Below are 25,372 nucleotides of genomic sequence, written 5' to 3'. Positions count from 1 at the left end.
CCCAGAGCCCCAGTTGCCGGTGCGTAGCGAAAGATAGGACCACCTCGGAAGCGCAGGCCACTGTCGACCAGCTTATATGGCTGAGCCTCGCGGGATGCAGCACGACCTTACTTGAACAGGATCTGTTCTATAGGATCGTACCGCTGCATCCTTGACTAATAAGGAGGCAAGCACTTAAGCTTGGTTGATGACACAGGCCCTGTGGGCCAGAGCGTGATTAACGGCTAGGAATTTGGGCGGTGAAGCCCTGTCTGGAGCTGTGGAGGATCGTTCTCGGCTGGGCCCGCCTGGCTGGGGTGGCTCACAGGTTGTCTGACAAGCTCCTTTTTCTTTTCAGTTACCATTTTTTTTCCCCTTTGCTCACAGCGGAGCCCCAAAGCTGCAAAAAAACAGCAGCACATCCTGCACTTCTGCGTGATGCTTGATTTGATGATGTTGGATACTGCGTGACCATAGTCATAAAGCAATTAATTTCAACTGATTACTTGTTCAATTTTTCCATTCAGTAGATAACATTCAAAGTTATATGAACAATTCAGGGGCTCAGGGCCAAATAGTGAAACCACTACATCAATCATGATTTTTGTAGTGTCCTCTTAATACAATCAAGTTCAGGGGCTCAGGGCCAAATATGCTTGCAGCACCAACCTTTCCCTCATCGTGAACCTAACAATAGATGCAGCGCAGCAGCAGTAATAACCGACTGAAAGAAAACACCATACGTCCAAACCATCACAGTTTTAAACAATGCTACATTCAGAGTCAACAAGCACTTGTAAATATGTCAACATCTGAAACACCTTTAGCATAAAAAGTCTGGATTCAGTCCAGAAAATACAGCAAGGATATCCATTCTTTTCTGGTTCTAGCAGTCCCACTAAGAAAGATAACGTAAATTTATGAGTATGACCACTTGTCCGAACGTAACATGCAAGATCACTCCTCCATTGCGTCGCTGCCCTCAGCGACCTCAACCTTCTGTTTCAGCTGTGTGATCTTTGTGGACAGTACCTCTGCAAACGAATATAATTATGCGTAACTTTATACTGTTCAGATGTCATATATTCTGTACCATTCATCAGCAAGGAACTCACCAGTCTGCCCCTTGGTGAAGCTGTATCCCTTCGAACTAACATAAGTTCTTGGATTCGGCAACTGGTGGTTTCTCAAGTATTCTGTCTTCCCCTGGTATTGTCAATAGGGTTTGGTCAGCAAAGCATTTTGAAGGGTTAACAGGAAATATTTCATGTTCTTTGATTTGCTCAAAAGGCATCTGTGGCATATGGTAGCATGCACAATGCAGTGTTATAGTTTTACTCAAATGAGCATTATCGGAAATTGATGATCAGAAGAGGTGTGAATCAAACCATGTGCAAGCGATATATCAAATCAAAGTAGAAAATACAATGCCGTAAAGATAGTTTGAAAGCTCATCCTCTAATAAGTAAACAGTAAATTATGTTTTGATATTTTTTTCAAATTTGCAGTGTTTCAGCATTTGAGTCAATGAAACAGAAAATGTAATGCATACCTTAGTTATCACACAGACATCCACGTTGCTGCCACTACCCAAGTCATTGAAGATACCGCCACGGATTGCATCGCATACAAGTTGTATTCCCTCCTCCCTCTAGAAGATAAAAGGGAATTAGTCAATGCAAACATAAAACAATAAACTACTATAATATTAATATAGTTTCGTTAATTAGAAAAGCACAATCAAATGCGATTTCAGTCACCACAGAAAAAATACTATATTGTCAACATAGTTAAATCCAGCAACTGTTGCATGGGTTCACTTACTGTAAGCCCTTCTTTGTACTTCGATTCAAACACCGACATTGCAGCGAGCGATCCAGAACCCATCGTGGCAAAAGGAAGAGTATCTGTGGAGCCATGCGGATAAACCTGCACTTTCCAAAGTTAATTTAAACACCCCAACTTTATTACAATAAGCAACAAACAGTGATACTCAGTTACTCACAGTGTGTAGATGTGGCCCAGTACAATCCACTCCACCAAGAACAAGAGCAGCACTGACATGACCTTGATACCTAAACATAATGGTGCAAGCAGGTCAGCTGTTGACAGGATGACAGAAAGTTGTAAATGTGCCTGCGAAATTGGAGCTCACTTGAAAAGGTGTGACTTCAGCAGTGTAAGAGAAGTCACAACTCTTGATTCACGACCAGTTGCGTATCGGTGAAGTTGCAGCTGGGAGCTCACCATATCTGAAGTAAAGAAGCAACATGCCAGAAGGAATTCAAGGGGAAAAAAGGGAGTTGGAAAAGGCAGAATGCCAGTCTTTTTAGTCATTTACCTGTAACAGCCTCTGTGTCAGCAGCAGTTCCTGCTCCACAGCAATATATGTTTGGCGCCATAAAGTGGATTTTCTCACAATTCTTATCAGCAACTATAGGCCCCTCAGTTGCCCTTGTGTCTGCCCCAAGCACAACCCCATCCTAGATATCAAAATATGGTTTAGTCCATGTTAACCTCAATACAGCAATATGAAACAATGCCTGTTCAAACAGGTTACATGAATGTGATGTCTTTCATCCATTAGCACTGGGCTACAAAAGTGTCAAGGTAAAACTATCATCCATTAAATTTATCCAAACACAAGTTAACACAAATCAATATTCAATTAGATATTGCCAGAGCATCATTTGCAGAGTATTTCTGCAGTAGTATTTTTTTGTGTATGTATACCTTTCCCCCTGAGCTAATACAACTAGAAGACTACGAAACAAACATTACAAAAGAGATGGGGGTTTGCACAGTTCCACTAGGCAGGTGGTTTGCACCGAATATTTTCCCAACTCGTATCATACCACAATGTGGGTATGTGCATAACAGCATAAGGAGGCTAACACAAAATGTCAGAGATTTTCCAAAGTTCAATTGAGCTGTTCAGTGCCCCAAAAATAATTCTCCAAGCCAACTAACATTAGAACCGACAGTAATAGGTTCATGCCTATCAAATTCTCAAACACAGGTAGCTCAAACCAGCAGAAGGCACACTACTAAATCCAGAATACCAGCAAAGTGAATGCGGCCGCACCTGGAAGACGAGGCCGACGATGGTGGTCCCAGTCTTGAGGAAACCGGGGATCTTGAGCCCGTTCTTCTCCAGAGAGTCGTTCCGCCGGCACAGGTCGAAGCTGAACCCGCCCTTCGCCGGGAGATCCATCATCCTGCACCGCAACGGCACCACGACAGATCAAGATCACGCCAAATCGGCAGGGGTGGTCGCCAACAGATTAGCCCCAAAAAAAACCCCAGCCTATCCTTCCTTCCATCCCAATCTCACCCGGCTTCGCGCTAGTCACTCCCCCACGCCAATCAAGTGGGCCGCGCGCTAAAGATCGAAGCGGCGGGGATCAACGAGCCGCAGATGCGTTCTTCACCGGGGGGGAAACGAAAACAAATCGCATCTCAAGGAAAAACCCTAGAAATCCCGCCCCGATTTGCGGCGTGGAGAGACTGGAAGGGGTGGGGAACACAGAGGGGCGTCCGATTGCGCGCGCACCTGATGGTTTGAGTTTGGAGGCGATGCGACAGCGGCGAGCGGCGAAGCTCCTTCCCGCGCTTCTGTTTTTTGTTTCCTTTTTCTTTTGTTTTTTGGATCCGAATTGGAGTTGAAGCACAGCAGCCAGCAGAGAGGTTGGGGTTGGATTGGGGGAGAAGAAAGAAGGGCGGGCGGCGGCGCCAATATCGTGCTGGGCTTTCGTTTTGGAGATTTTTTTTGGGGGCCATCGATGGGCTTTAGGGGAAGGCCTATTTGGTCCAGAGGAATGGCCGGCCTGTTATTGCGCGAACAATTTCAATGACTGATCAGAGCTCATCTTTTGTATAATTCAGAATCATATATACTGCATACTTGTGGAATAAACTTAGAATTCAGACATGATCTTTTAGGCATATACAGTAGTAGAGTTGCTGTGCAGTTCAGCATCAGTGTTCATTCCTCGTGATGTAATTGCAACTCTTTTTTTTTGCGAGGAATGCAATTGCACTTGTTTAGGTGCCTGATATCTTATTACAGTACGACTTGTGCTTAATTCTTGCATCGCTTGAAATCAGGCAAATGAGAATGAAGTGAACGAATATCTCTGCTAGCGCCTTTTTCCGGGGTGAACTCATGTAGTGTTGGGCAACGGCAACTATGTCTTGCTGTCTTGGAGGTGCTGTTTTTTTTTTCCCTCGGTGTGGTTTCTCTGCGTGCTCTAGCTTAAGCATCTTGTTAACCAATGAAGCACTAAGCGATCAGCATTCAACAGAAACGAACATGAAGCAGCCAAAGCAAGCAATATCAGTGTGCTTGCATGGGTACTAGCGAGCTCATGGCTGCAGTGCCAAGCTATGTTACCCCGATACTTCAACATGACCCCGTATTACGTATCCGATACATATCCATGTATCCGTATCAGATACGCCTGGGTGCCTTTAACTTTCGCAGAAAAGTGGCGTATCCGCGTATCCGTATCAGGCCGATGCTGATACGCGTATCTGTATCGGTGCTGCATAGGTGCCAGGAGACACCCCTCTTTGAAAATTTCAGACAAGATGATGAACAGACACCTCCCTTGAGCACAGCCAAACTTCCCGTACAAAATAAGTTCTGACATGATTCTAAACAACACCGATCAACTCTCGGTTCTTGCTTCCCTAATCGATAATAGCATGGTAACCAGACTACTAAGATCGAAGAAACTGCTTGAAGATTTACACAGACGGCTAGAGCAAAAGCTGCAGCATGTTCAGAGGCACCAGAGTTCAGCACTCAGCTGCTGCTCTCTTCCTGCTCGCTGCTCGTAGCTGCAAAACAAGAACAGGTAAGCAAAGGATCAGACCAACATCTGGAAAACATTTCCAGGCCACAATTTAGTAGCACGAATTGGATTCAGCGCGGCAGGGGTGACTGACCGAGGACGGGCTCAGGTCGGAGCTCCTCAGCACGCGCAGACGCCTCGCGGTGCCGATGAACATCCTGAAAACAAAGCCGTTGGTCAGTTGAAAGTCAGAAAGACACTTGCCCAGCTGCAATTTAAAAGAAAATCATGTGAAGATGAGGAGGAGAAGATTGAACTCACTCCCACGGCACGTCTCCGACTAGCATCTGGTCGCCCTCCTCGTCCTCGTAGACCAGTGTGTACTCGCCGCTGCCGTTCAAGACCCCTGTGATCACCTCCTGCTCCCCTCCTGATGTTTGAGCTGCCAGAGAATTCAGAGATCGTAAGTTCAGAGGTTTCTTGCACCGGCAAACACCAGGATCAGAGAAGTAAGTCACACAGATCGATTTCGAGAATCGGAATGCACGTACCGGCGAGGAGGCCGCGGAAGAGGTGGTCGACGGCGGCGGAGAGCGTGTCGTAGCCGGCGTGCGCCCTGAGGTCAACCTTCCGGCCGATGGGGACGCCGTCCATGTTGATCTTGACGAACAGCCCCTTCTTGCCGGCCTCGATGGCCTTGGCGGCGCCTGTGGTGGAGTCACTGCCCCTCTGGCTCGATGGCTCGTGGGACGCCGGCTTGGAGGACGACGAGGCGAGGTTCCGCCGGAATGCGCGCACCGGCGGCCATCCGACGACCGGAGCAGCTGCCGCCGCCCTGCAGAATTCAGGCAGTTCAGACAATGGTCGCGGCATAAAAACAGAAGAAACAGAAAGGGGGAAAAAAAACAGGAACTTCTGATTTTCTGAACAGAGAATCGTATCAAGTTGCAAAGATGAGTTTTTTTTATTTGAACGATCAAAGATGAGAATTTTACTGTGCGCTTCAGGCACAAATGCTTCAAGGAGCAAGATCCTTTCTCCGGATCGGATTTCTTTTCAGGAATAGAAAGGGTACAGGTTCATCAACGGTTATTACCTCGCCTTGGAACCATTGCTTCCCTTTGGGGCTCGAGCAGCACCAGCAGCAGCAGAGCCGGCGCTTCCCTTCTCCTCCAAACCTGAAACCGACACAGAGCACACACCGATCAGGCAAAGAACCGCACAATGATACGAGCAAGAAGAGAGAGGCAGGAGGCGGCACCTGCGGCCTGGCACGGCGACCTGGAGAAGTAGCCCGGGAGGCCCAGGCTGAGCTCCAGGCCCCTCCCCTCCTCGTCGTCGCCGAAGCCGCCATTCCAAGCCATCTCCCTCCTCACAACCTCGCCCCCCTTCCCCGTCTCCTCCTGTCTACCCTGTGCACGAGGCTGCGCTGTGCTCCAACAGTTCAGTCAAGTCGCTGAAACGAAGCACACAGCGCACACACACTGGCTCAGGGAGGCAGAGCAAGCTGGCATATATAGGTGGGATAGGGGACGGACGGGCGGCCGGATAGGTGACAGGAAGGGGAGGAGGCTGCTGCGAGGTCGAGGACTCGAGGAGTGACAGGGCAGAGACCTCGCAGCAGTGGAGGTGGAGCTACAGCACCAGCTGGACGCTGCGCCCGAGGAGCAGGCAGGAGGCTGCAGTGCAGAGACCGGAAAGGCCAAGGAGGCAAGGAGGGAGAAAGGAAAGCCTGCTTCTGCTTGCCAGATGGGACAAGGTTTTGAGAGAGGACTGAGCGAGCAGAAAGGCAAGTGATTCGGTCGCAGCAGCGCCGTGCAGACGCTGCGACCGAAAGTGGACTCCCTTTCAACTCTCTCTCTCTCTGCTCTTTCTCTCCTGAATTTTTCTTGTTCGTCACTGCAGGAAAAGCATCAGGGGAGGATGAGGCACTGCACTGGAACGGGCAGAGGCCAGGGAGGGAAGGCAAGGCAAACGGAAGCAAGTCTCCCAGTCGATGAATTTGCAAATGGGTGTAGGGATTTTCTTTTCCCTTTTTTCCCAGGAAAGATAATGGATGGAGTCGCTCACTTTAGCACACGATCAAGGCAAGAGAATGTGACATCTGAGAGGGAGCATGTGGGGTTGAGAAGAGGGCGAAAGCATGGAGGAGATAAGAGAAGATAAGCTCAGCACTAGCACACATGCTCTTAGGCTTTACCACTTGTTTAATCCCTCTTGCAACCTGAGGGAAAACATGACTGTTTGCTAGTAGTAGTTGCCAACTGAATTAAATAAGAGAGGGAGGAAATCTGCATGGCCAAAAATGAGATCAAAGTTGCAGTATGATATCATGGAAGAAACCTTAATGCTGCTAGTGCCGGTGCAGAGAGATCGAGTTGCATGTCAGGAAGTGGAATGCTTGCTGCGTTTGACTTTTGCTAGAAACCGAGCGAGCTGAAGGAGATGGCTGGCTTTCTTTGTTCATGCATGGGCGGCTAGAGTTGAGTGGCGACTGCTGAGTGTGGAGAGGAGGAGCACTGAACCGAGACAGGGCATGATGAAGGGGGCCATTTGTGGAATTATCTCATGTGATGAATTGCATGCGTGTGGGTAGAATAAAATGTACCTCTCAAAACCAAAGGTAGTCCTCTTTTGATAGCTGAGTCAAGGAGGAAGAACCACACAAAAATGAATGAAAATGTAGGGCTTTTTTTCATGTGCCCTGATGAGAGATTGTTCGCTTCCACTAAACTTCCATTTCCAAATTTCCCTAAAAAAGTCCAGATTAAATTAATCAATAGGAAGAATCAAAATGTAGAGATAAGAGGGAGCACTGAGAACCGGTTACTCCTGCTGGCTCTGATCAGTCCCATTTCGAAAGGACGACTTTTGAAACACTGCAAACTGTGTTGCTCCTGCTGGCTGCTACTCGTATCTCTGCACACTGATATGCTCTCGTGAGAGAGAGAGAGAGAGAGAGAGAGAGAGAGAGTACTGTGTAGGAGTAGGGTGTACGGAGTAGAGCAGAAAGCAGAAACCAGAGACAAATATTTTGGGAGAGGAGAACCCGAAGTGAACATCTCTCCTGTGTATGTGTTCAGTGTTCTTCTTGTGAAATGTCCGCCGGGAAATGATTGCGCTACCGTATTCTTGTGCAGGTGAAGTACGAACAGGACTATAGGTAGGGGAGGCCTGCCGGTCTCTGATGCTACTCGTTTTTTTTCCTTGTCAGACTATGTTAAAAAAGTCTAAGGGGGCGTTTTCTTCCCGTGTCTTATTTTTAGCACGTGTCACATCGAATGTTTAGATACTAATTAGGAGTAGTAAACGTAGACTATGTACAAAACCAATTACATAGGTGGAATCTAAACAGCGAGACGAATCTATTAAGCCTAATTAATCTATCATTAGCAAATATTTACTGTAGCAACACATTGTCAAATCATGGACTAATTAGGCTTAATAGATTCGTCTCGCCGTTTAGATTCGTCTTATGTAATGGGTTTTGTAAATAGTCTACGTTTAATACTTCTAATTAGTATCTAAACATTTGATGTGACGGGTGCTAAAGTTTAGCAAGTGGAAGAAAACAGGCCTAGTGCTAAACTTTAGCTGGCTAATGGGTAGAGACGCTGGATCCAGTGTTAATGTAAAGTTAGCTTATTGAGGAAAGTCCTTTTTTGCCCCTGCTTTTGCCTCCCTGGTCCCTTCCCGTGCTTTTTTCCATCTCCGACGACGGCGAACTAGGCAAGACGGCGGTGGAGTGGAGCGCGGGAGCGGGGGAGGGACAGCGGAGTCGTAGATCGAGCGCGAACGGCCGGGGATAGCGAGAGAAGCGGCGGTGGGCGGGGGAGCAAGCGACAGCAGTGGCTCGTGAGGGGAAGAGGGAGGGCACTGCGACGCGAATAAAGGCGGGGAGAAGCAAGTGACGTTGGTGTGTGCGAGGGGAGGACGAAGGGCGCCACACCATCGGCGGCATCAATAAGGGAGGAGACGAATCGTGGGATGGATAAGGTTGAGGCAGGAGTATAAGTTCCAAGTGCCTATTAGCACCCATTAGCTCGTTACCATGAGCTAATGCTTTTGCATTTTTTAGAGGTGGACTAAAATTCAGCCCTCCCCATTAACCTCCCTATTTGGATAGGCTAATGTATAAAGGTGCTAAACTTTAGCACTTTCACCCATTAGCACTCGACTCAAACATACCCTAATAATAGCCAGCCAGCCAACTTTGCTCCTTTTCCGGAGGTAAAAGGGGCACTGTACCACCACCTGTTGACTGCATTTGTTCTTTCTCCTCCTCTGACCACATTTCCCCTCCCTGTCTCTCTCTCTTGCAGCAAGCCAGCAGGCCAGTGTTTATGGTTTTACGGCTTTGTAACGGCTACCAGCAGAAATTTTAGCATATGTCAAACTCAACAGGACCTCCTTTTTGCCATGCAAAAAATCCACATGAATTATGAGAATGGGTTGCATGCCACCGTTTTTTGGGGACGGCATGTGTTCTAAAAGAAGGGGCCTGCACTGTAATTTTTACAGCTGTTCATCTCAACCAAGTTGAAATTTCTTTCAGTAAGATGGCCAGCATAAATCTTGAATGTGTGGATTCTGTAGTTTTATAGTGCTTGTTCCGGAACCTGTGTGTTCGCTAGACAAGTAACCCGTACGCAAAAGTGCATATTATTTTTTTTCCTTAAAAAAACTGTTCAACGACTAGTCACATTATAAGTATTTTTTTGTATATAAAAGTCATGCAATTAGATTCACATTTCAAATGCTTTCACATTACGTAGCGACATGTTCCAAACAATAAGGTCCCGTTTTCCTCCACTGACTTATTTTTAGCACCCGTCACATCGAATGTTTAGATACTAATTAGTAGTATTAAACGCAGACTATTTACAAAACCCATTACATAAGACGAATCTAAACAGCAAGACGAATCTATTAAGCCTAATTAGTCCATGATTTGACAATGTGTTGCTACAGTAAACATTTGCTAATGATGGATTAATTAGGCTTAATTAGGCTTAATAGATTCGTCTCGCCGTTTAGATTCCACTTATGTAATTGGTTTTGTAAATAGTCTACGTTTAATACTCCTAATTAGTATCTAAACATTCGATGTGACACGTGCTAAAAATAAGACACAGGAAGAAAACGCCCCCTAAGTTTGTTCTTGATTATCGGCCGAGTTAAATGAATGGGGTGTTTGGATCCTAGAGCTAAAGTTTAGTCCGTGTCACATCGGATATTTGGATGCTAATTAGGAGGACTAAACATGAGCTAATTACAAAACTAATTGTAGAACCCCTAGGCTAAATCGCGAGACGAATCTATTAAGCCTAATTAATCCATCATTAGCGAATGTTTACTGTAACACCATATTATCAAATCATGAACTAATTAGGCTTAATAGATTCGTCTCGCGATTTAGCCTAGGGTTGTGAAATTAGTTTTGTAATTAGTTTATGTTTAATATTTCTAATTAGTGTCAAACATTCGATGTGACAGGAGCTAAAGTTTAGTCTGGGGTTCCAACACCCCCTAAGGAATTGCATATAGTGCAGTTGGTGAAGGCTCTAGCCTCTATGGGAGGAGCCGGCAGGCATGGACGGCTGATATCGTCATTGGTGCCGGAGGAAGAGAGAGTGGTGCGCTTGCATTGCATTTGTGTGTTGGCTCGAATCAACTTTTGGATTTCTTGCTCGTGCAAGTGTGCAACGGAGGCCCCATCAGACAGAGAGCTAGCGCCACTGCTCGTGAGGGCCCACGCAGGCGTGCTACCACCGTGAGCCAGTGGCGGAGCAACACGCGGCGCACGTTTTCCGTCGCCGTCAGTATGCTAGGCACTAGGCAACAGGCACTGTGGCTGGTGACGCCGCCGCGCCACGACAGCATGCGACCGGGGCCAAATCGGGCGCCATCGGCATCCTTCACGATCACCCCCTCGACATCTCATGCGCGGAGATAAGGTGTTGGGACTGTTGGTACTAGAGCGAGAGAGCGGAGGGGAAGACGGCGACGGCGAATGCTAGCCAGCTCTTCGACCACAAGATGATATGTAGGGCTACAATGGAACCTTGCATCGGTTGGTTCGGTTGCGACACGGTTTCCTCTCGGAGGCGTCAATTCGGAATTGTGTTGTCTAAATTCAATGATAATCGGATCCACATGCTTGTGAAAAAGTACAGAAAATTTATGGTAGAACATATAATTCCATGATCGGCAAGTTAGTCCTTGTTATGAAAATAATATTATGGGTAAAAATTAATAATTGCATGGTCTAAGTATTTTTGCATTGTTTTGAAATAGCGGAAAACATCGAGCTTTGGTGCCATAAACACTAGTCTCACTAATAACTAACTTGACTATGGAATCCGAAAAACTCTCTCTTACAATAGTTTTTTACATCTCTGGCTACCCTATAATTTATTTAAATATTATTGCATGTATGTATCTAGCAGAAATGAGCCTTCGCCATGACTCCAAAAGGGAAAATACAACAGGTGGCTTTACATGGCTTGCAAATTTTGCAAGCGGCTTTTTCGCACCACCTGAAATCCCAAGTGGCAGTCATTTCAAAAAAGAAAATCATTTCAAGACACTTGAGTGGAATTTGGAAACACAAAAGTGATCCGTAAAGAACACCTTTGGCAAGTTCTACGAGGAAATTATGGCGAGGGGACGTAATTCCACACGGTGTCACGTCGCAACAACCTTTGCCGTTTCTTTCCCGTCCTGTACCCGCAGCCACAGCAGCACACTGATCACCGAAATAAAGGCCTGCTAGTCTTTGCAAGCAAACGTCTGTGAATGAGAAATAAAGCCCTGAACGCAAAAGCTACGGTTACAACCTAAAAATAAACCAATTGATAAATATAAAAGGTTAAACTTTCCTTCCTTCTGATTATTAGCAAAGTGGGGCAGTGAATGAGAAATAAAACGCAACATCACCATCGAGTAGTAAAATATAAAAAGAAAGAGGAATTAGGCAGTGAATTCAAGCTTCGTGTGGCATTTTTATCAGAAATGACGTGTGGCATTTTTTATCAGAAATGACATTCGAGCATTGTGGTTATCTTACTATTACTAATTGGAGGCTTCTTTTGAAGTCTCCACATGAAGCCACCTAGAAAACTTAGGTGGACACTCTAGAAAAAGAGAGAAATCCTAAAAATTCTCTAAAAAAAATATTTAGCTATCATTTTGGTAGGCTCAATCATCATAGCCCTTGGATCTATTATATTTTCTAAAAAAAGTTACCCACAAGTAACCCACTAAATCTATATCTAAATTACCCACTTATGCCATTATATAAAATAAATTAAGGTAACCCCCTAATCTTCATCCAAATTCCCCAAATATACGACTACAAAAAATAATTTCAAATAACCCCCTAAATTTGCATCTAAATTACCCACCACTACATTATACTCACATATGCCATTATTAAAAATTTGAATCCAATCATCCTCATTAAATATGTCCAGAGGTACATCAATATATAATTTTAAATTGTCTATTTCTTACACTATTGATATAAAAATAATAATAAGGTATACACATATGATGTTAAAATCTAGCTCAAACATAGAATTCATTAAATAAATTCATGCACATACATGCGATGCAAGCTGAAAAACAAGAAAGGTTCTAAATGTGTATGAAAAAGTTGTAAAGTAATTACTAACTAAAGTCTATCACAATCGGTTGTATAAGTATTGTGTTAGCATATTTAACAAATGAGAGAGAGTTCAAAGTAACAATTTTGATAGTAAGCTATGTTCCCTTAATTTTTCGCAAGACGTGCTATGAAATTCTAACAAAATAAAAAAACATCTGGGCATCAGTCCCCTAGAATCTAATAATCATAGCCATCGATCTATTATATTTTCAAAAAATTACCCAGCAATATCATTGTGAAGATATTCTAATGGCATAGATGGGTAATTTTCATAATAACATATGTGGAATTTTTTTTAAAAAAATATAATAAAACCTAAACCAATATCTAAACTACCCACCTTCGCAATATAAAAAATTAACTTACAGTAAACCATAATATTCATCTAAGTTATCCATACATATCATCATAAAATAACTTAAAATATTTTTATAAGTTGTATCTAAATTACCCACAATTAAAATAACTAAAGTAAGCACCTAAATTTTAATCTAATTATTTGCATGTTCATTGTGAAGAAATATCCAAAAGAAAAAATATATAATTCTACATTATCTATTTTTATCATTGTTAATATAGAAATACTAAGTTACTGTATATATACATGATGTGTGTCACTGTGTAGACTATTTATACACATGCATGGGAGGTAGCGTTGAAAAATTCTAATTTTCAATGTTAAATGCAACGTATGGAGCTGCATTGTAAAGGTGAAAAAAGTACAAATATGAGGAAAAAGTTTAATTATCAATAAATAAATGAGTCACATATAAATAATTTTGATTATTAACTGGATAATTTAATTTTAAATAACTATAGTTTTAAAAATTAATTATTAGCCTGTGTGGAAGCACGAGTTGACAAACTAGTAATATAAATCTCAAAGAATAGACGCTGGGAAACTTTCCATGGCACGTATCGTAACCCCATCATGATCTTATGGCATACCGTGGCCCCTAATCATGAACTAGAATCGTGCTAGTATTTGGTGGGTCCAGCACGTGTGGCGAGTTGTGGCACTGGACACAGTCTCGCCGCCAGGCTAGGATTATCCTCCAAGAGCCAAACAAGACTCTACGCGCATGCTTGATCTTATTTCCTCTTTCTGATGGGGACGAGTGCTCCAAATTGACACTCCAACCCTTTGGGGAAAAATTCTAATATATTATGGTGGTATAAGAATAGGTCGGTTGTTTTCTGGTGCCTTGGGATGAACCTTGCTTGATCAACACGGGTGTTCATATATTTTTGGTAATTATTATTTTATTCGAATGTGATATATCTACCGGGAACTAACTGTACGCCTGTGGTGACTTTGAGGGGGTGTTTGGATACTAGGTGCTAAATTTTAGCAGTATCATATCGAATGTTCGGATGCTAATTAGAAAGATTAAACATGAGCTAATTATAAAACTAATTGCGGAACCCTGTGTTAATTTGGCGAGACGAATCTATTAAGTCTAATTAATTCATTATTAGCAAATGGTTACTGTAGCACCACATTGTCAAATCATGGTCTAATTAGGCTTAATAGATTCGTCTCGCGAATTAGACTCCATCTGTGCAATTAATTTTGTAATTAATCTATGTTTAATACTCTAATTAGTATAAAAAATATCCGATATGATAGGTGCTAAACTTTAGTGAGGTGTATCAAGCACCCTGACAATCTAAAAGACCCACTAGTCCTGTATCTTTGCCGGCATGCACATGTAAAGCGTCCACGTCTCTATCTATCATGTTTCGAAACTGTTCAAATCACCACGTGCGGCCTACGCACACCTTGGTTAGTTTACCCGATCAAGAAGCTTTGATGTTGCTGTAATGCCCTGCCCACTTTAAAAACCACATGAGCACACGATCCATGCGAATAGATTACACCACCACTGGATATGTTTTTGAACTATCATGATGCAATTAAGTACTTAACGTGTGATGCGCGCATCCTACTATACACTAACTTTGGAACTGATCTAGTTGTTCATTTCCTAGTTGGAGGGAGCATGCACGCGCGGCTGACAGCTTGAGATTTCCATACATGCACTACACGTCAGCAAACGCAAAACTTTACAAGCCACGAGCGTACAGTTCGTGTACCACTTGACTTGCAGACGACTCACAAATCGTTTGACAGGTTGATTTAAGAGTAATGTTTTATATTAGCAAAACAGAGACAAAATTACAAGGAACTTAGCTAGCGCGGTGTTCGAGTCCGGCCCAAAAGGGTGAGTGGCAAGTGGCCCATGGTACGGTGGGCCTAATGCCTCCACCTGAGATAATCTTATGAAAATCACCAGTGAACCTTAGAAAAAAGAAGAATAGAATGGAGAGGGTTCTCTTCTCTCCCCTCCTGCACTGTCTCTCCTGTTCATTTTTGCAGAGACAGTTGCGAAATGTCCACAAAGATATGATTGCACCGCCATATTAGTACGTACTGTATCTCGTGCAGGTACTCTAGTGCTAGGTTTATAGGGAGCACGCAGGCCAGCTTTCGCTTCTCCTTACAGAGGTGACAGGTGAAAACTGAAAACCTGTCGGCCACATCTCTTTTCTCTCTCTCAACGGGAGTATATTGTACTCCGAATCTACAGTACACCAAAATCACTATAGCTAGCTAGCGGCGCAACAAAGGCGATCCACCGTAGCAGCTAAGGGGCTGTTTGGATATGAGGTGCTAAACTTTAACAGTGTCACATCGGATGTTCGGATGCTAATTAGGAGGACTAAATATGAGCTAATTATAAAACTAATTGCAGAACCTTGTGCTAATTCGCGAGACGAATCTATTAAGCCTAATTAATCCATCATTAGCAAATGGTTACTGTAGCACCACATTGTCAAATCATGGACTAATTAGGCTTAATAGATTCGTCTCGCGAATTATACTCCATCTGTGCAATTAGTTTTGTAATTAGCTTATGTTTAGTACTCCTAATTAGCATCCAAACATCCGATGTGACAGGTGTTAAACTTTAACAGGGGTTTCCCAAACACCCCCTAAGGATAAACTTTAGCTGACTAAAGATTTTTAAGTGGTTGAACCAGCTAAACTTGCTAAGGCGATAAAAGACCCCGTCGTCCACCGGAACGAGGTCGAACGCCCAGGCGGAGGCGGCGATCGATCCGCTAGCACGCAGCTACAGGAAAGCAGCGGCGCTGCCCCTTGATCATGGTGCTATACGACCATATTTTTATTTACGTGCCAATCCAGTACGGTGCAGATGCGTGATCCCGTCCGGCCGGCCGGCAGCACCACGGCGTATGATGCGCCTTGAGGAAATTAAGCGCGGATCGGGAGGCAGCGAGACAGCATGAGCGTGCGGTGCCCCATGGATGGAAGGAAATTCGATCCAGAGCTTTGTCTACCTCGGCCCGCCGGCCGCCGGCGCGAACACGTTGCCACGCTCGCTCATGGAGGTGGGCGCCGGATGGGATGGAACGGATGGGATGATACATAGCAACTGCATGCGGCAATCGATCGCGGCGGATGCTGCTTCCCTCCAGCGTACACGGCTGACGGATGCAGTTGCAATGCAGGCGCGGAAGCAAGGGTCTTCTCGATCCTGTGTCGTGTGGACTGGACAGACAATGGCCTTGGTTGTTTCAGTATATTTGAGCAGCGATTCTCTAAAATAAAAATCTAGTTGCTTTGAAAAATTGCTGTCCACAAAATCTACTAGCAAGAGAAGTACAAAATCTACTGGCAAGAGAAGTAGAGTGTTTGACAACCTGATTCTCTGTTATAAGATTATCTGTGCTTAGTGTGTAATGAACTGCGTGTGCGCTGCAGGGAGGCCTTCAGGGGTTCTGCTCGTTGCAAATCTTGAGCGGCTGGCGCCGGCCTTGACGCTCGTTGCTGCTGGAGGGGGCTCGCCAGGCAGAAGGGTGCGATTGGCGAGGGAGGCATGTCAGGCGGCGGAGTCGGAGGGGCCCAAGCGGCATCAGGCGGCGCGCTGGCGCACGGGCCTCAAGCAGCGAGGAGCAGGCCGATTATTCACCGCAAGGGGTGACGGCGATGGGCGACAGGAAGGAGCCGCTCGTCCCTACCTTCGGGGGCGGCGGAATGGATGGAAGGGGTGCGAGCCGAACTAGTAACTGATCCCTCACAATCGGTGGGATTTTTCCCCAGCGACGAGGCGGACGATTCTGCACTCACGTTGTTTTGCTCGATGGTCAGGGAATCAATTCCCATGGAAGCGTATCAAAATCAGAACGTTTGGGGTGGTTCACTAGATTAAAATTAAGGGGTGTTTGGATACGCCGTGCTAAACTTTAGCACCTGTCACGTTGGATGTTTGGATGCTAATTAGGAGGACTAAACATGAGCTAATTACAAAATTAATTGCACATATGGAGTCTAATTCACGAGACGAATCTATTAAGCATAATTAGTCCATGATTTGACAATGTTGTGCTACAATAACTATTTGCTAATGATGGATTAATTAGCCTTAATAGATTTATCTCGCAAATTAGATTCCATCTGTGCAATTAGTTTGTAATTAGCTCATGTTTAACCCTCCTAATTAGCATCCTAATATCCGACGTGAGCCTGCTAAAATTTAGCATATCGTATCAAACACCTCTAAAATGATTAGAATCGCTCTAGAATCCTATCAAACACGGCCAATAGCTAGCTTGTTGTGAAAGAAGCAGCAGCTGCGGGCAGTCCTTTTCCTCTGAGCCGTAACACGGCCGGCAGCTCTCTGCTGCAGGCCGTAAAAACCAACGGCAACGGGCACCGTCCACCCCACCAGCTCCGATCCTCCGGTCCTTTCCGTTTCCACCTGACCTGCCTGCTGCCCACATCCCCGGCGGGTGGAACGGTCACCGGTCAGCGTCGCCGCCGCCGTCTCCGTAGAATTTAAAGGCGGTGTGGGTGCTAACCAGGTGGCCGTCTCCGTAGAATTAAACGGTTTGATTCTGTCGGCCCTCAACAAACACGTCCGACTTTTTGCTACCGCTACGTATGGATGCTGGTGCACGCGGAGAGAAGCGACGGGCCGGACGGGACGATGGCACAGATCACTGTTGGATAACCTGTAAACTGTGATGTGAGATTCATCACGTATACCAGTCGTATATACTTCCTTCCTCTACGTTCATGGCAACCAGTTCCTGCGCTTAAATTCGGAACCGTTGGGTGCTCACTACACGCCCAGATACTGCGGTTCCGAAAGAGATCGCTGCTGCGGGCCGACTCACCCTAGCCGTGAAAGAGCCACGCGCGAATTGAACACAATCCTGACAAAAAAATACGGCCCTTTTGGCATAATCCGCCTTCCGCCGCACAAAAGGATACGGGCCCATCGCCTCAAGCGTCACGCTCGTAGTAACGACGTTTCGTGCGACGCTGTTACAAACATGTTAACCTCAAACGAGTTTGGTGCCCTACCAGCAGCTGTGTGGTCGATCCATCCGGCTGCTTTTGTGTGTAGGCGCATCTCGGACAGGCTTTAACCCAACCGACACCGGCGTACCAATCTCCCGTTCGTTGTCGGACCAACCAGCCTCTTTTTCCCACCTGAGCGACGACCACCGGTAGGCCCCAGGCCCCAAGCTTGCTACTCACTGCGCGGTGGACCGGAAGCCGGAGCGGGTCGGGCCACGTTGCGGAGGAGCCGTGAATGGTCAGCGCCGTAGAAACGACGCTGCTTGCTGTGTGGGCTGGTGGCGGGTGTTGCGGCAACCCGCCGCGGCGCTCTGCACGCGCTTTCGTTAGGTGACAGCGTTCGTTTTTGGGAAAAAGTTATATGGCACTCGTGTGTTTTGAAGAGAACAACAAGTCAGTAGATAGAAAAATAGAAGAAACGAAAAGGTACTTGTATACACGTAGCGCCAGGTCATCTGCATGCCACTACTAGCTGTTTGGCCACATAACATAACGGAATGTTTGGTGGCCACTTTGGAAAAGTTGAAGTCCACCAATACAGAGCCTCTGCATACCTGACTGCTTCAAGTTTGAACCCAACCCTACACGTCAGGTGAGAAACGTCGTGGGGTTGACCATGGCCGCTGGACTGTTTCCAGGAGATTATCATGGTCAAATCGCTGGAAGAATTCTGTCGGAACTCAACGAATACGCGTAACAATGCTCGTGATACACCGTACTACTAGTTTCTCCATGCAGGTCAAAAGGGAGGACTAACGGTTAAACGGTAGTACCATGGTCATGTTTACTTTCCTCAAAACTTCCAACTTTGACACTATGCAAAAAGAAGATTTCCCATTACATCAAACTTACGGTACATGCATGGAGTACTAAATGTAGACGAAATTAAAAACTAATTGCACAGTTTTCTTGTACTTTGCGAGACGAATCTTTTGAGCCTAATTAGTCAATATTTGGATAATAATTCACAAATACAAACGAAACGCTACAGTGTGCTACGGTGCTATAACAGTAATTTTACACCTCCAAACTTTGAGTAAGGTCTATGTCATTACAAACAGCTGAGCAAGGTACGTAGACACAAGTCGTTACGTGTCTGGGTCTGCCTGACCTTTCTCTGCACTGGCGCGTGCATCCATGCTGGCTTCGTGCACGCTCGTACGCGCGCGCGCAGCTACGTCGTCGACACTGGAAGATGTTTACTACTGCCTCGCGGTCGCGGCACTAGGATGATCGGAGCACGGTTTGACGCCGTGGCCTGGCCATGCCCTTCATCAATTCTGAAAGCGGATGATCGAGCCAGCGCACTTACTAGCACTCGTATAACCGCTCCTACTAATTAATACGCTAACCAACCGGTTCCTGACTCGCTGCTACGGCACGATGAGAACGCCGTGACGACCGATGGCCGACGGGTACGCCGCGCCGGCGCCAATGGTGAAGACCGAACCCACCGGACCCGAGCGCACCGCGCACCCGGCGGCCGGCGACTCTTCTCCCACCTCCTGACCTCCGCCACCTAACCTTGCCCCTTTCTGGCCGTGGGCAGCTTCCCTCCCCAGTCCGGCAGTCCCCACCACCTTTCCAACCCTTGGCTTTGGGCTTTCCTTTCCTTTCCAACGGGAGGAGGTGGAGGACGCCTCCCTTGGTTCCCTTGGCGCTTACTATTCGCGTCCCCCTCCTCTCCGACCTTTCCTCCCTTTCACACGCGGGCCCCTCCTTCGCCGTGGCAAATCGAGACTAGGACTCGCCCCCGCCGCGTGGGCCCCATGACGCTCGCCCTGCTATAAATGCGCGCCACCGCCGCTCGCTCCTTCCCCGCATCCTTCCATCTGTAACCTGCCTGCCCTCTCAAGTCTCGACCCGCGGTTGGCGCTGGAAAACAGACAGCACGAAACAGAGGAGCACTAGGTAGCTTCGCCCAGGAGATCGTCGATATGTCGTCGGAGATGGAGATGGCTGGCGGCGGCGTCGAGGACGCGTACGGCGAGGACCGCGCCACCGAGGAGCATCTCGTCACGCCGTGGGCCTTCTCCGTCGCCAGGTCAGTAGTCGGATCGCCCATGCATCCTGCATATGCCTCACGCCCGTCGTTTCGATTCCTCTGAATCTCCTTTTCCTGCCATGATCCTGTCTGTGTGTGCCTCCTGGTGCACTGTTCGTTTGTTGCGCGAGACCAGATCGTCCGGTCGATCTCGGCCATGGATGGTTCTGCCACCATCTCCAGCCAGCTTACGTTACCAAACATTCTTCCCCTTCCGGGGACCCTACGTTACGCAACGCGCCTAAAGCCGCCCTTTGTTTTTTCCCCCTTTCCAATCTTCTCCAAACTTTCCTTTTTTTCCTTTCTTGTTTTATTTTCATCACCTTCTTTGAATCTCTCGATCAACAGCAACGCAGCATCATTCATCATCATCGTGTAAAAGACGACGACGAAATTTACGGGCAATAACAAGCATCTCATTGACCATGCTTCCTTTTCTTCTTCCTCGTGCAGCGGCTACACCCTGCTCCGCGACCCGCGGCACAACAAGGGCCTGGCCTTCTCGGAGGCGGAGCGCAACGCGCACTACCTGCGCGGCCTGCTCCCGCCCGCGCTGGCGTCGCAGGAGCTCCAGGAGAAGAAGATCATGCACAACCTGCGCCAGTACACGGTGCCCCTGCAGCGCTACATCGCCATGATGGACCTGCAGGAGCGCAACGAGCGTCTCTTCTACAAGCTCCTCATCGACAACGTCGAGGAGCTGCTCCCCGTCGTCTACACGCCCACCGTCGGCGAGGCGTGCCAGAAGTACGGCAGCATCTACAGGCGCCCGCAGGGGCTCTACATCAGCCTCAAGGACAAGTAAGATTTCCTGATGGTGCTAGCGCCTCTGTATTCGCGCCGTCTTCGTTGCCTCCTTGCCTGACGGAATGTTTCGTTCCAGGGGCAAGATCCTTGAGGTGCTCAAGAACTGGCCGGAGAGGAGCATCCAGGTCATCGTCGTCACCGACGGCGAGCGCATCCTGGGGCTCGGGGACCTGGGCTGCCAGGGGATGGGGATCCCCGTTGGCAAGCTGTCTCTCTACACCGCCCTCGGAGGCGTTCGCCCATCCGCTGTAAGTGTTCTTCTGTAATGTAATAACAATCGACAAAAAAAGAGATGACGATCCATGACTTATTTTGCTGATGACGGCAAATGGTTTTATGCTGCAGTGCCTGCCGATCACAATCGATGTTGGCACCAACAACGAGACCTTGCTCAACGACGAGTTCTACATTGGCCTCCGCCAAAGACGTGCCACCGGCCAGGTTCGTCGCTGTCCGCACTTTATAATTCTGACGAACACCTGCAATAGGTGACTTGGTGGTCTCTTTTCTGAATTGAGATGTGATTTTCTGTTTTCCGATGATTCACAGGAATACCACGAGCTTCTCGAAGAGTTCATGACCGCCGTCAAGCAAAACTACGGCGAGAAAGTCCTAACCCAGGTCCGTCACAGTGGAACACTTTTAGCTTTTTGTGCCTTTTGGCCTTTCTCTAGGTGCCAGGTCTTCAATCTGTTCCTTTTGACGACAGTTCGAGGACTTTGCCAACCACAATGCTTTTGACTTGCTTGCCAAGTACAGCAAGAGCCATCTCGTGTTCAACGACGATATCCAGGTAGGATTATGCATGCCAAGTTCAGAACAGCCGAACAGGGGCTGTTCTGTCCTCCTCTGTTTCAAGTGTGCTGATATAAAACGATGGGATTGCAGGGAACAGCCTCGGTGGTCCTCGCAGGTCTCTTGGCGGCGCTCAAGGTGGTCGGTGGCACTCTTGCTGACCACACCTACCTGTTCCTTGGTGCCGGCGAGGTCAGTCACGATAATCTTTTATTCCTCATGTTCTGAACAATGCCCTGCTTTTACTGATCGATAATGCACCGATACTTGGCATGCTTTCGCTGGTTCGTTTGATTTCATTGTTTGTCTACTTGCAGGCTGGAACTGGTATTGCTGACCTCATTGCTCTTGAGATGTCAAAACATGTAAGTAACTAATCTCAATGTCCATTAATCCCAAGAAAAAAAATTCCTGATGTGCTGATTGTTTTTTCCAAACAGTCGGAGACTCCGATCGACGATTGCCGCAAGAAGATCTGGCTTGTGGACTCCAAGGGCCTGATCGTGGAGTCGCGCAAGGAGTCGCTGCAGCACTTCAAGCAGCCGTGGGCGCACGATCACGAGCCCCTCAAGACCCTGCTGGAGGCCGTGGAGTCCATCAAGCCGACGGTGCTGATCGGCACCTCCGGCGTGGGCCGCACCTTCACCAAGGAGGTGGTGGAGGCCATGGCGTCCTTCAACGAGAGGCCCGTCATCTTCGCGCTGTCCAACCCGACGTCGCACTCGGAGTGCACGGCGGAGGAGGCTTACACCTGGTCCCAGGGCCGCGCCGTGTTCGCCAGCGGCAGCCCCTTCGACGCCGTCGAGCACGAAGGCAAGGTGTACGTGCCGGGGCAGTCCAACAACGCCTACATATTCCCTGGGTTCGGCCTCGGCGTGGTCATCTCCGGCGCCATCCGCGTCCACGACGACATGCTGCTGGCGGCGTCGGAGGCGCTGGCGGAGCAGGTCACCGACGAGCACTTCGCCAAGGGGCTCATCTTCCCGCCGTTCACCAACATCCGCACCATCTCGGCGCGCATCGCCGCCAAGGTGGCCGAAAAGGCCTACGAGCTCGGCCTCGCCAGCCGCCTGCCGCGCCCCGACGACCTTGTCAAGTACGCCCAGAGCTGCATGTACACCCCAACCTACCGCAGCTACCGGTAAAGCATAGGTGATGACCATGGCCGGCTGGCGGCCGAGGAGGAAAGGGACGCCATTTTTGCTGCTGGGCCGTCGTGTGAGTTGAGTCAATAAAAGTTGAGCTGAAGCTTGTTGCTGCTGCTAGAGGAGTTTATACCTTGTTTCGTACTGTATTTTTGTGTATCGTATACGGGCCATACGGCATACCAGTATACCACACCATACAGGTCGTCAGTCATTTTTTACTTTGTTATTAGTGTGTCAATCACTGGTGTGCGTACCTGATCGAGGTGCTTTTCGTTCATTCTTCTGACAAATTTGTTGAGTCTTTATACTACTTTAAACCAGTGTAAATCAAGAGAAAGACACATTTGATTTGATTGGTGCCAAAGTTCACTCAGTTTCGCCTTGATCGATCTACTTCGGTTTCTTAACAAAGCTACTTGAATCAAATAAAAATCCTACAAAATTCTCACTTGCACCCGCCCATTCTCTGGACCGTTGATTAAAACAGGTCCAACGGCCCAAAGCCTTATTGCTGGGCTCCAAAGTCTAAGCACAGTCTAAATTGGTTCTCGCATCAATGCACAACGAAAACTATCTTTTGACAATTATATATTGCCAAGTACAGGAGCAACGCTGAGTTGAGATTAACCTGTTTTTTGAGATTAACGCTGAGTTGACAATTCAAAATTTCTTTTTTTTTCCGTGAATACGCAGGAGAGCTCGTTCATCGTTCAGGTTACATTACGCAAAAGATGATGAGATGATGAGAACTTCAAATATGCAGTGCACCCTTCAGATGGCATCTTGCAACTTCTCTGTTCTGGAGACGCCAGCTCAGTTGGTTTGGCATTGTCAGAAGCTCTCTATGAGGCAGAGAACTGATCATGATGGAACAGTTGATGTTGCTTTACATGTTTCCTGAAACGGTACATTATTCATGCTTGTACTGCTCCCTCTAGTGATCAGTGATGCATAGGTTTTATTCAATATCCTGTAAATTCAGATGCTTATGCTCAACACTTTCCATGGTGACCCACAGCTTCAAATCATTGCCTACCTTACATCTTATGGGAACCAGGATGCTGGTTCACTGAACGAGCTTTAATTCCAGGGAAGCATGAAGCATCTGAATTTAGCAAACCGGTGCCTTATGCTGGAGATGGATACACATATATTCTTCAGCAGCCTGACTGTTGTGACAGTGCCACAATCCCATCCTGTTTATTACCCTGTTCCACCAAGTTGTGTAGATTTTCTGCATTTCATGACCCCCATTGATCAAGTAGGTGCATGCGCAACCTAAATGATCAAGTAGGTGCCGGTGACACAGAATGCGGAACGGCGACACAGAATGATCAAGTAGGTGCCGGTGGCGTCGTCATGGGAGGAGGGAACCTGGACGTCTGGAAGAACCTGGCCGTGACATCATCCGCACGCAGCTGCTCGCAACTGAAACCTGTTGATTTCAGGGCTTCAGGCTCTGGTGGTTACGATTATACCAATGATATATAGTTTATGCAACTCCAAAGTCCAAACAGACACTATCCCTGAAGCTTTATATGAAACTGAAGTCATGTCTTGGATTTGGGTGTATTTAGGCTAGGGAGATAGATTTATCTCCAACAATATATGATCGGTAAAGATAATTCACCTGCAATGCTCTATGACATGAGGCTGGAATCTTGTCTTGTGAGAATCATCCAGCTTTATATTCCAATCTTGCAAGCCAAGTGGTTATGAATTGCCGTGAGTAATTGGCTGGTGGATCCGAAATCTTACGTGGTTTGTTTCAGTAGTACCATTCGCTGTTAGCACATCAGTTTAAAGTAAAAAATGTCTATTCCTATATATGAATGAGCTCCTGATTTGATTTCTTATACTGCCAGCCATTGACAGAGCTCTGTGGTGAACGATCCGATCTGCGCAGAATATAAATATGAAATATGAACTACTGTCCTGCATCGATTCTTACTTTACATGGAAAGGATGCTGTCTCTCCTTATCTGGTCCATTTTTAAATGCGATATGTGTGTGGGAATATGCATCGCAAGATGCTTAGGTGCACATATAGAAAAAGAGGTGCAACAATTCTTGCAACTGTCAAGGTAGTGATGTGTTGGCTATGCCACCTCTCACTTCGTGATCAGATTTGTGCTCTGCGGCTAGTGTTTGTTATGCATCTTGCTGTCATGATTCGCCCAGATAAGAACTTTACTGACACTAACCATTTAAACCAATATCCGTCATTTTAATGTCCTGTTCCAGGTTCATATTCTCTTATCACTATCCAGCAGAGATACCTAGAGGTCATTTTCACTGCTCCAATTATACAGTTTATTCCTCTTTTCAGCATTTATCGAAAGCAGTGGATGGGACCAAACAAAATAAAATATATAACTGCAACCGAAAAACCATGGGAGTAGCTACTAGAAAGGAATAAAGTGGGAATTTCCTGCCCACTATGCATCTTCCCCTTTATCATCCAATTCTCCATTTGGTTTTAGTGTAGCATGGTGATGCCACTATTTATCTTCTTCCTTTTTAGTAGGGTGCCTGCTTCGCCCATTTGATGATTATGCCTCACACCCATTCCTTGTTGTTAGTCTTCTCTGGACAATGTTTCAGGATATGTGAGATGTGGCGAAAAGCAGCAGATAGTTGAGCTCCTTTGGTTCATCTGATGACTGATGACAGATCTGCCTGAGGTGTCCACCTTTATGATCTATTGACGTTGCATCTTAGGTACCTGTAAACATTTCTAAA

At 46.7% G+C, this 25,372-nt stretch overlaps 3 protein-coding genes across 4 annotated transcripts; 1 reads left to right on the top strand and 2 right to left on the bottom strand.

Annotated features, from left to right (window-relative positions):
- Nucleotides 1-527: 527 nt before the first annotated feature.
- LOC101783734 (proteasome subunit beta type-7-A) lies at nucleotides 528-3,769 on the bottom strand. 2 transcript variants are annotated; one of them, XM_004960832.2, is made up of 9 exons: nucleotides 3,533-3,769; nucleotides 3,065-3,197; nucleotides 2,321-2,462; nucleotides 2,135-2,231; nucleotides 1,985-2,054; nucleotides 1,804-1,908; nucleotides 1,532-1,630; nucleotides 1,095-1,185; nucleotides 528-1,013 (listed from the first exon to the last, which is right to left on the bottom strand). In XM_004960832.2, exons 1-9 carry the CDS (start codon nucleotides 3,757-3,759, stop codon nucleotides 937-939), a joined length of 1,041 nt encoding a protein of 346 aa, XP_004960889.2. In that variant the 5' UTR covers nucleotides 3,760-3,769; the 3' UTR covers nucleotides 528-936. The 2 variants fall into 2 exon arrangements, with proteins under 2 accessions (XP_004960889.2, XP_022681139.1); XM_022825404.1 differs by lacking the exon at nucleotides 3,533-3,769 and adding an exon at nucleotides 3,314-3,469.
- Nucleotides 3,770-4,567: 798 nt separating this feature from the next.
- On the bottom strand, nucleotides 4,568-6,987 carry LOC101783329 (auxin-responsive protein IAA16). The gene is made up of 6 exons (XM_004960831.3): nucleotides 6,037-6,987; nucleotides 5,872-5,953; nucleotides 5,327-5,610; nucleotides 5,097-5,217; nucleotides 4,930-4,993; nucleotides 4,568-4,821 (listed from the first exon to the last, which is right to left on the bottom strand). Exons 1-6 carry the CDS (start codon nucleotides 6,137-6,139, stop codon nucleotides 4,780-4,782), a joined length of 696 nt encoding a protein of 231 aa, XP_004960888.1. The 5' UTR covers nucleotides 6,140-6,987; the 3' UTR covers nucleotides 4,568-4,779.
- A 12,680-nt stretch (nucleotides 6,988-19,667) lies between these two features.
- On the top strand, nucleotides 19,668-22,999 carry LOC101782922 (NADP-dependent malic enzyme, chloroplastic). The gene is made up of 9 exons (XM_004960830.2): nucleotides 19,668-19,880; nucleotides 20,334-20,681; nucleotides 20,764-20,935; nucleotides 21,033-21,128; nucleotides 21,237-21,308; nucleotides 21,397-21,480; nucleotides 21,576-21,674; nucleotides 21,800-21,847; nucleotides 21,923-22,999. Exons 1-9 carry the CDS (start codon nucleotides 19,774-19,776, stop codon nucleotides 22,625-22,627), a joined length of 1,731 nt encoding a protein of 576 aa, XP_004960887.1. The 5' UTR covers nucleotides 19,668-19,773; the 3' UTR covers nucleotides 22,628-22,999.
- The last annotated feature ends 2,373 nt before the right edge of the window (nucleotides 23,000-25,372 follow it).

The sequence above is a fragment of the Setaria italica genome, chromosome III, assembly GCF_000263155.2.
Source record: "Setaria italica strain Yugu1 chromosome III, Setaria_italica_v2.0, whole genome shotgun sequence".
NCBI lineage: Eukaryota > Viridiplantae > Streptophyta > Magnoliopsida > Poales > Poaceae > Setaria > Setaria italica.
This window is presented reverse-complemented; position numbering and strand designations above follow the sequence as displayed.

Excerpts from the sequence above, each read along its gene's own strand:
- LOC101783734 (XM_004960832.2), bottom strand. The coding sequence starts at position 3,759 with ATGGCCCCCAAAAAAAATCTCCAAAACGAAAGCCCAGCACGATATTGG. Across the intron at positions 3,198-3,532 it reads CTCCAAACTCAAACCATCAG|GATGATGGATCTCCCGGCGA; the intron begins GTGCGCGCGCAA and ends GTTGCGGTGCAG. Across the intron at positions 1,909-1,984 it reads CTGGGCCACATCTACACACT|GTTTATCCGCATGGCTCCAC; the intron begins GTGAGTAACTGA and ends TGGAAAGTGCAG.
- LOC101783329 (XM_004960831.3), bottom strand. The coding sequence starts at position 6,139 with ATGGCTTGGAATGGCGGCTTCGGCGACGACGAGGAGGGGAGGGGCCTG. Across the intron at positions 5,954-6,036 it reads GTCGCCGTGCCAGGCCGCAG|GTTTGGAGGAGAAGGGAAGC; the intron begins GTGCCGCCTCCT and ends TGTCGGTTTCAG. Across the intron at positions 4,822-4,929 it reads CCGACCTGAGCCCGTCCTCG|CTACGAGCAGCGAGCAGGAA; the intron begins GTCAGTCACCCC and ends CTTGTTTTGCAG.
- LOC101782922 (XM_004960830.2), top strand. The coding sequence starts at position 19,774 with ATGTCGTCGGAGATGGAGATGGCTGGCGGCGGCGTCGAGGACGCGTAC. Across the intron at positions 21,309-21,396 it reads GCGAGAAAGTCCTAACCCAG|TTCGAGGACTTTGCCAACCA; the intron begins GTCCGTCACAGT and ends TTTTGACGACAG. Across the intron at positions 21,481-21,575 it reads TGTTCAACGACGATATCCAG|GGAACAGCCTCGGTGGTCCT; the intron begins GTAGGATTATGC and ends ATGGGATTGCAG.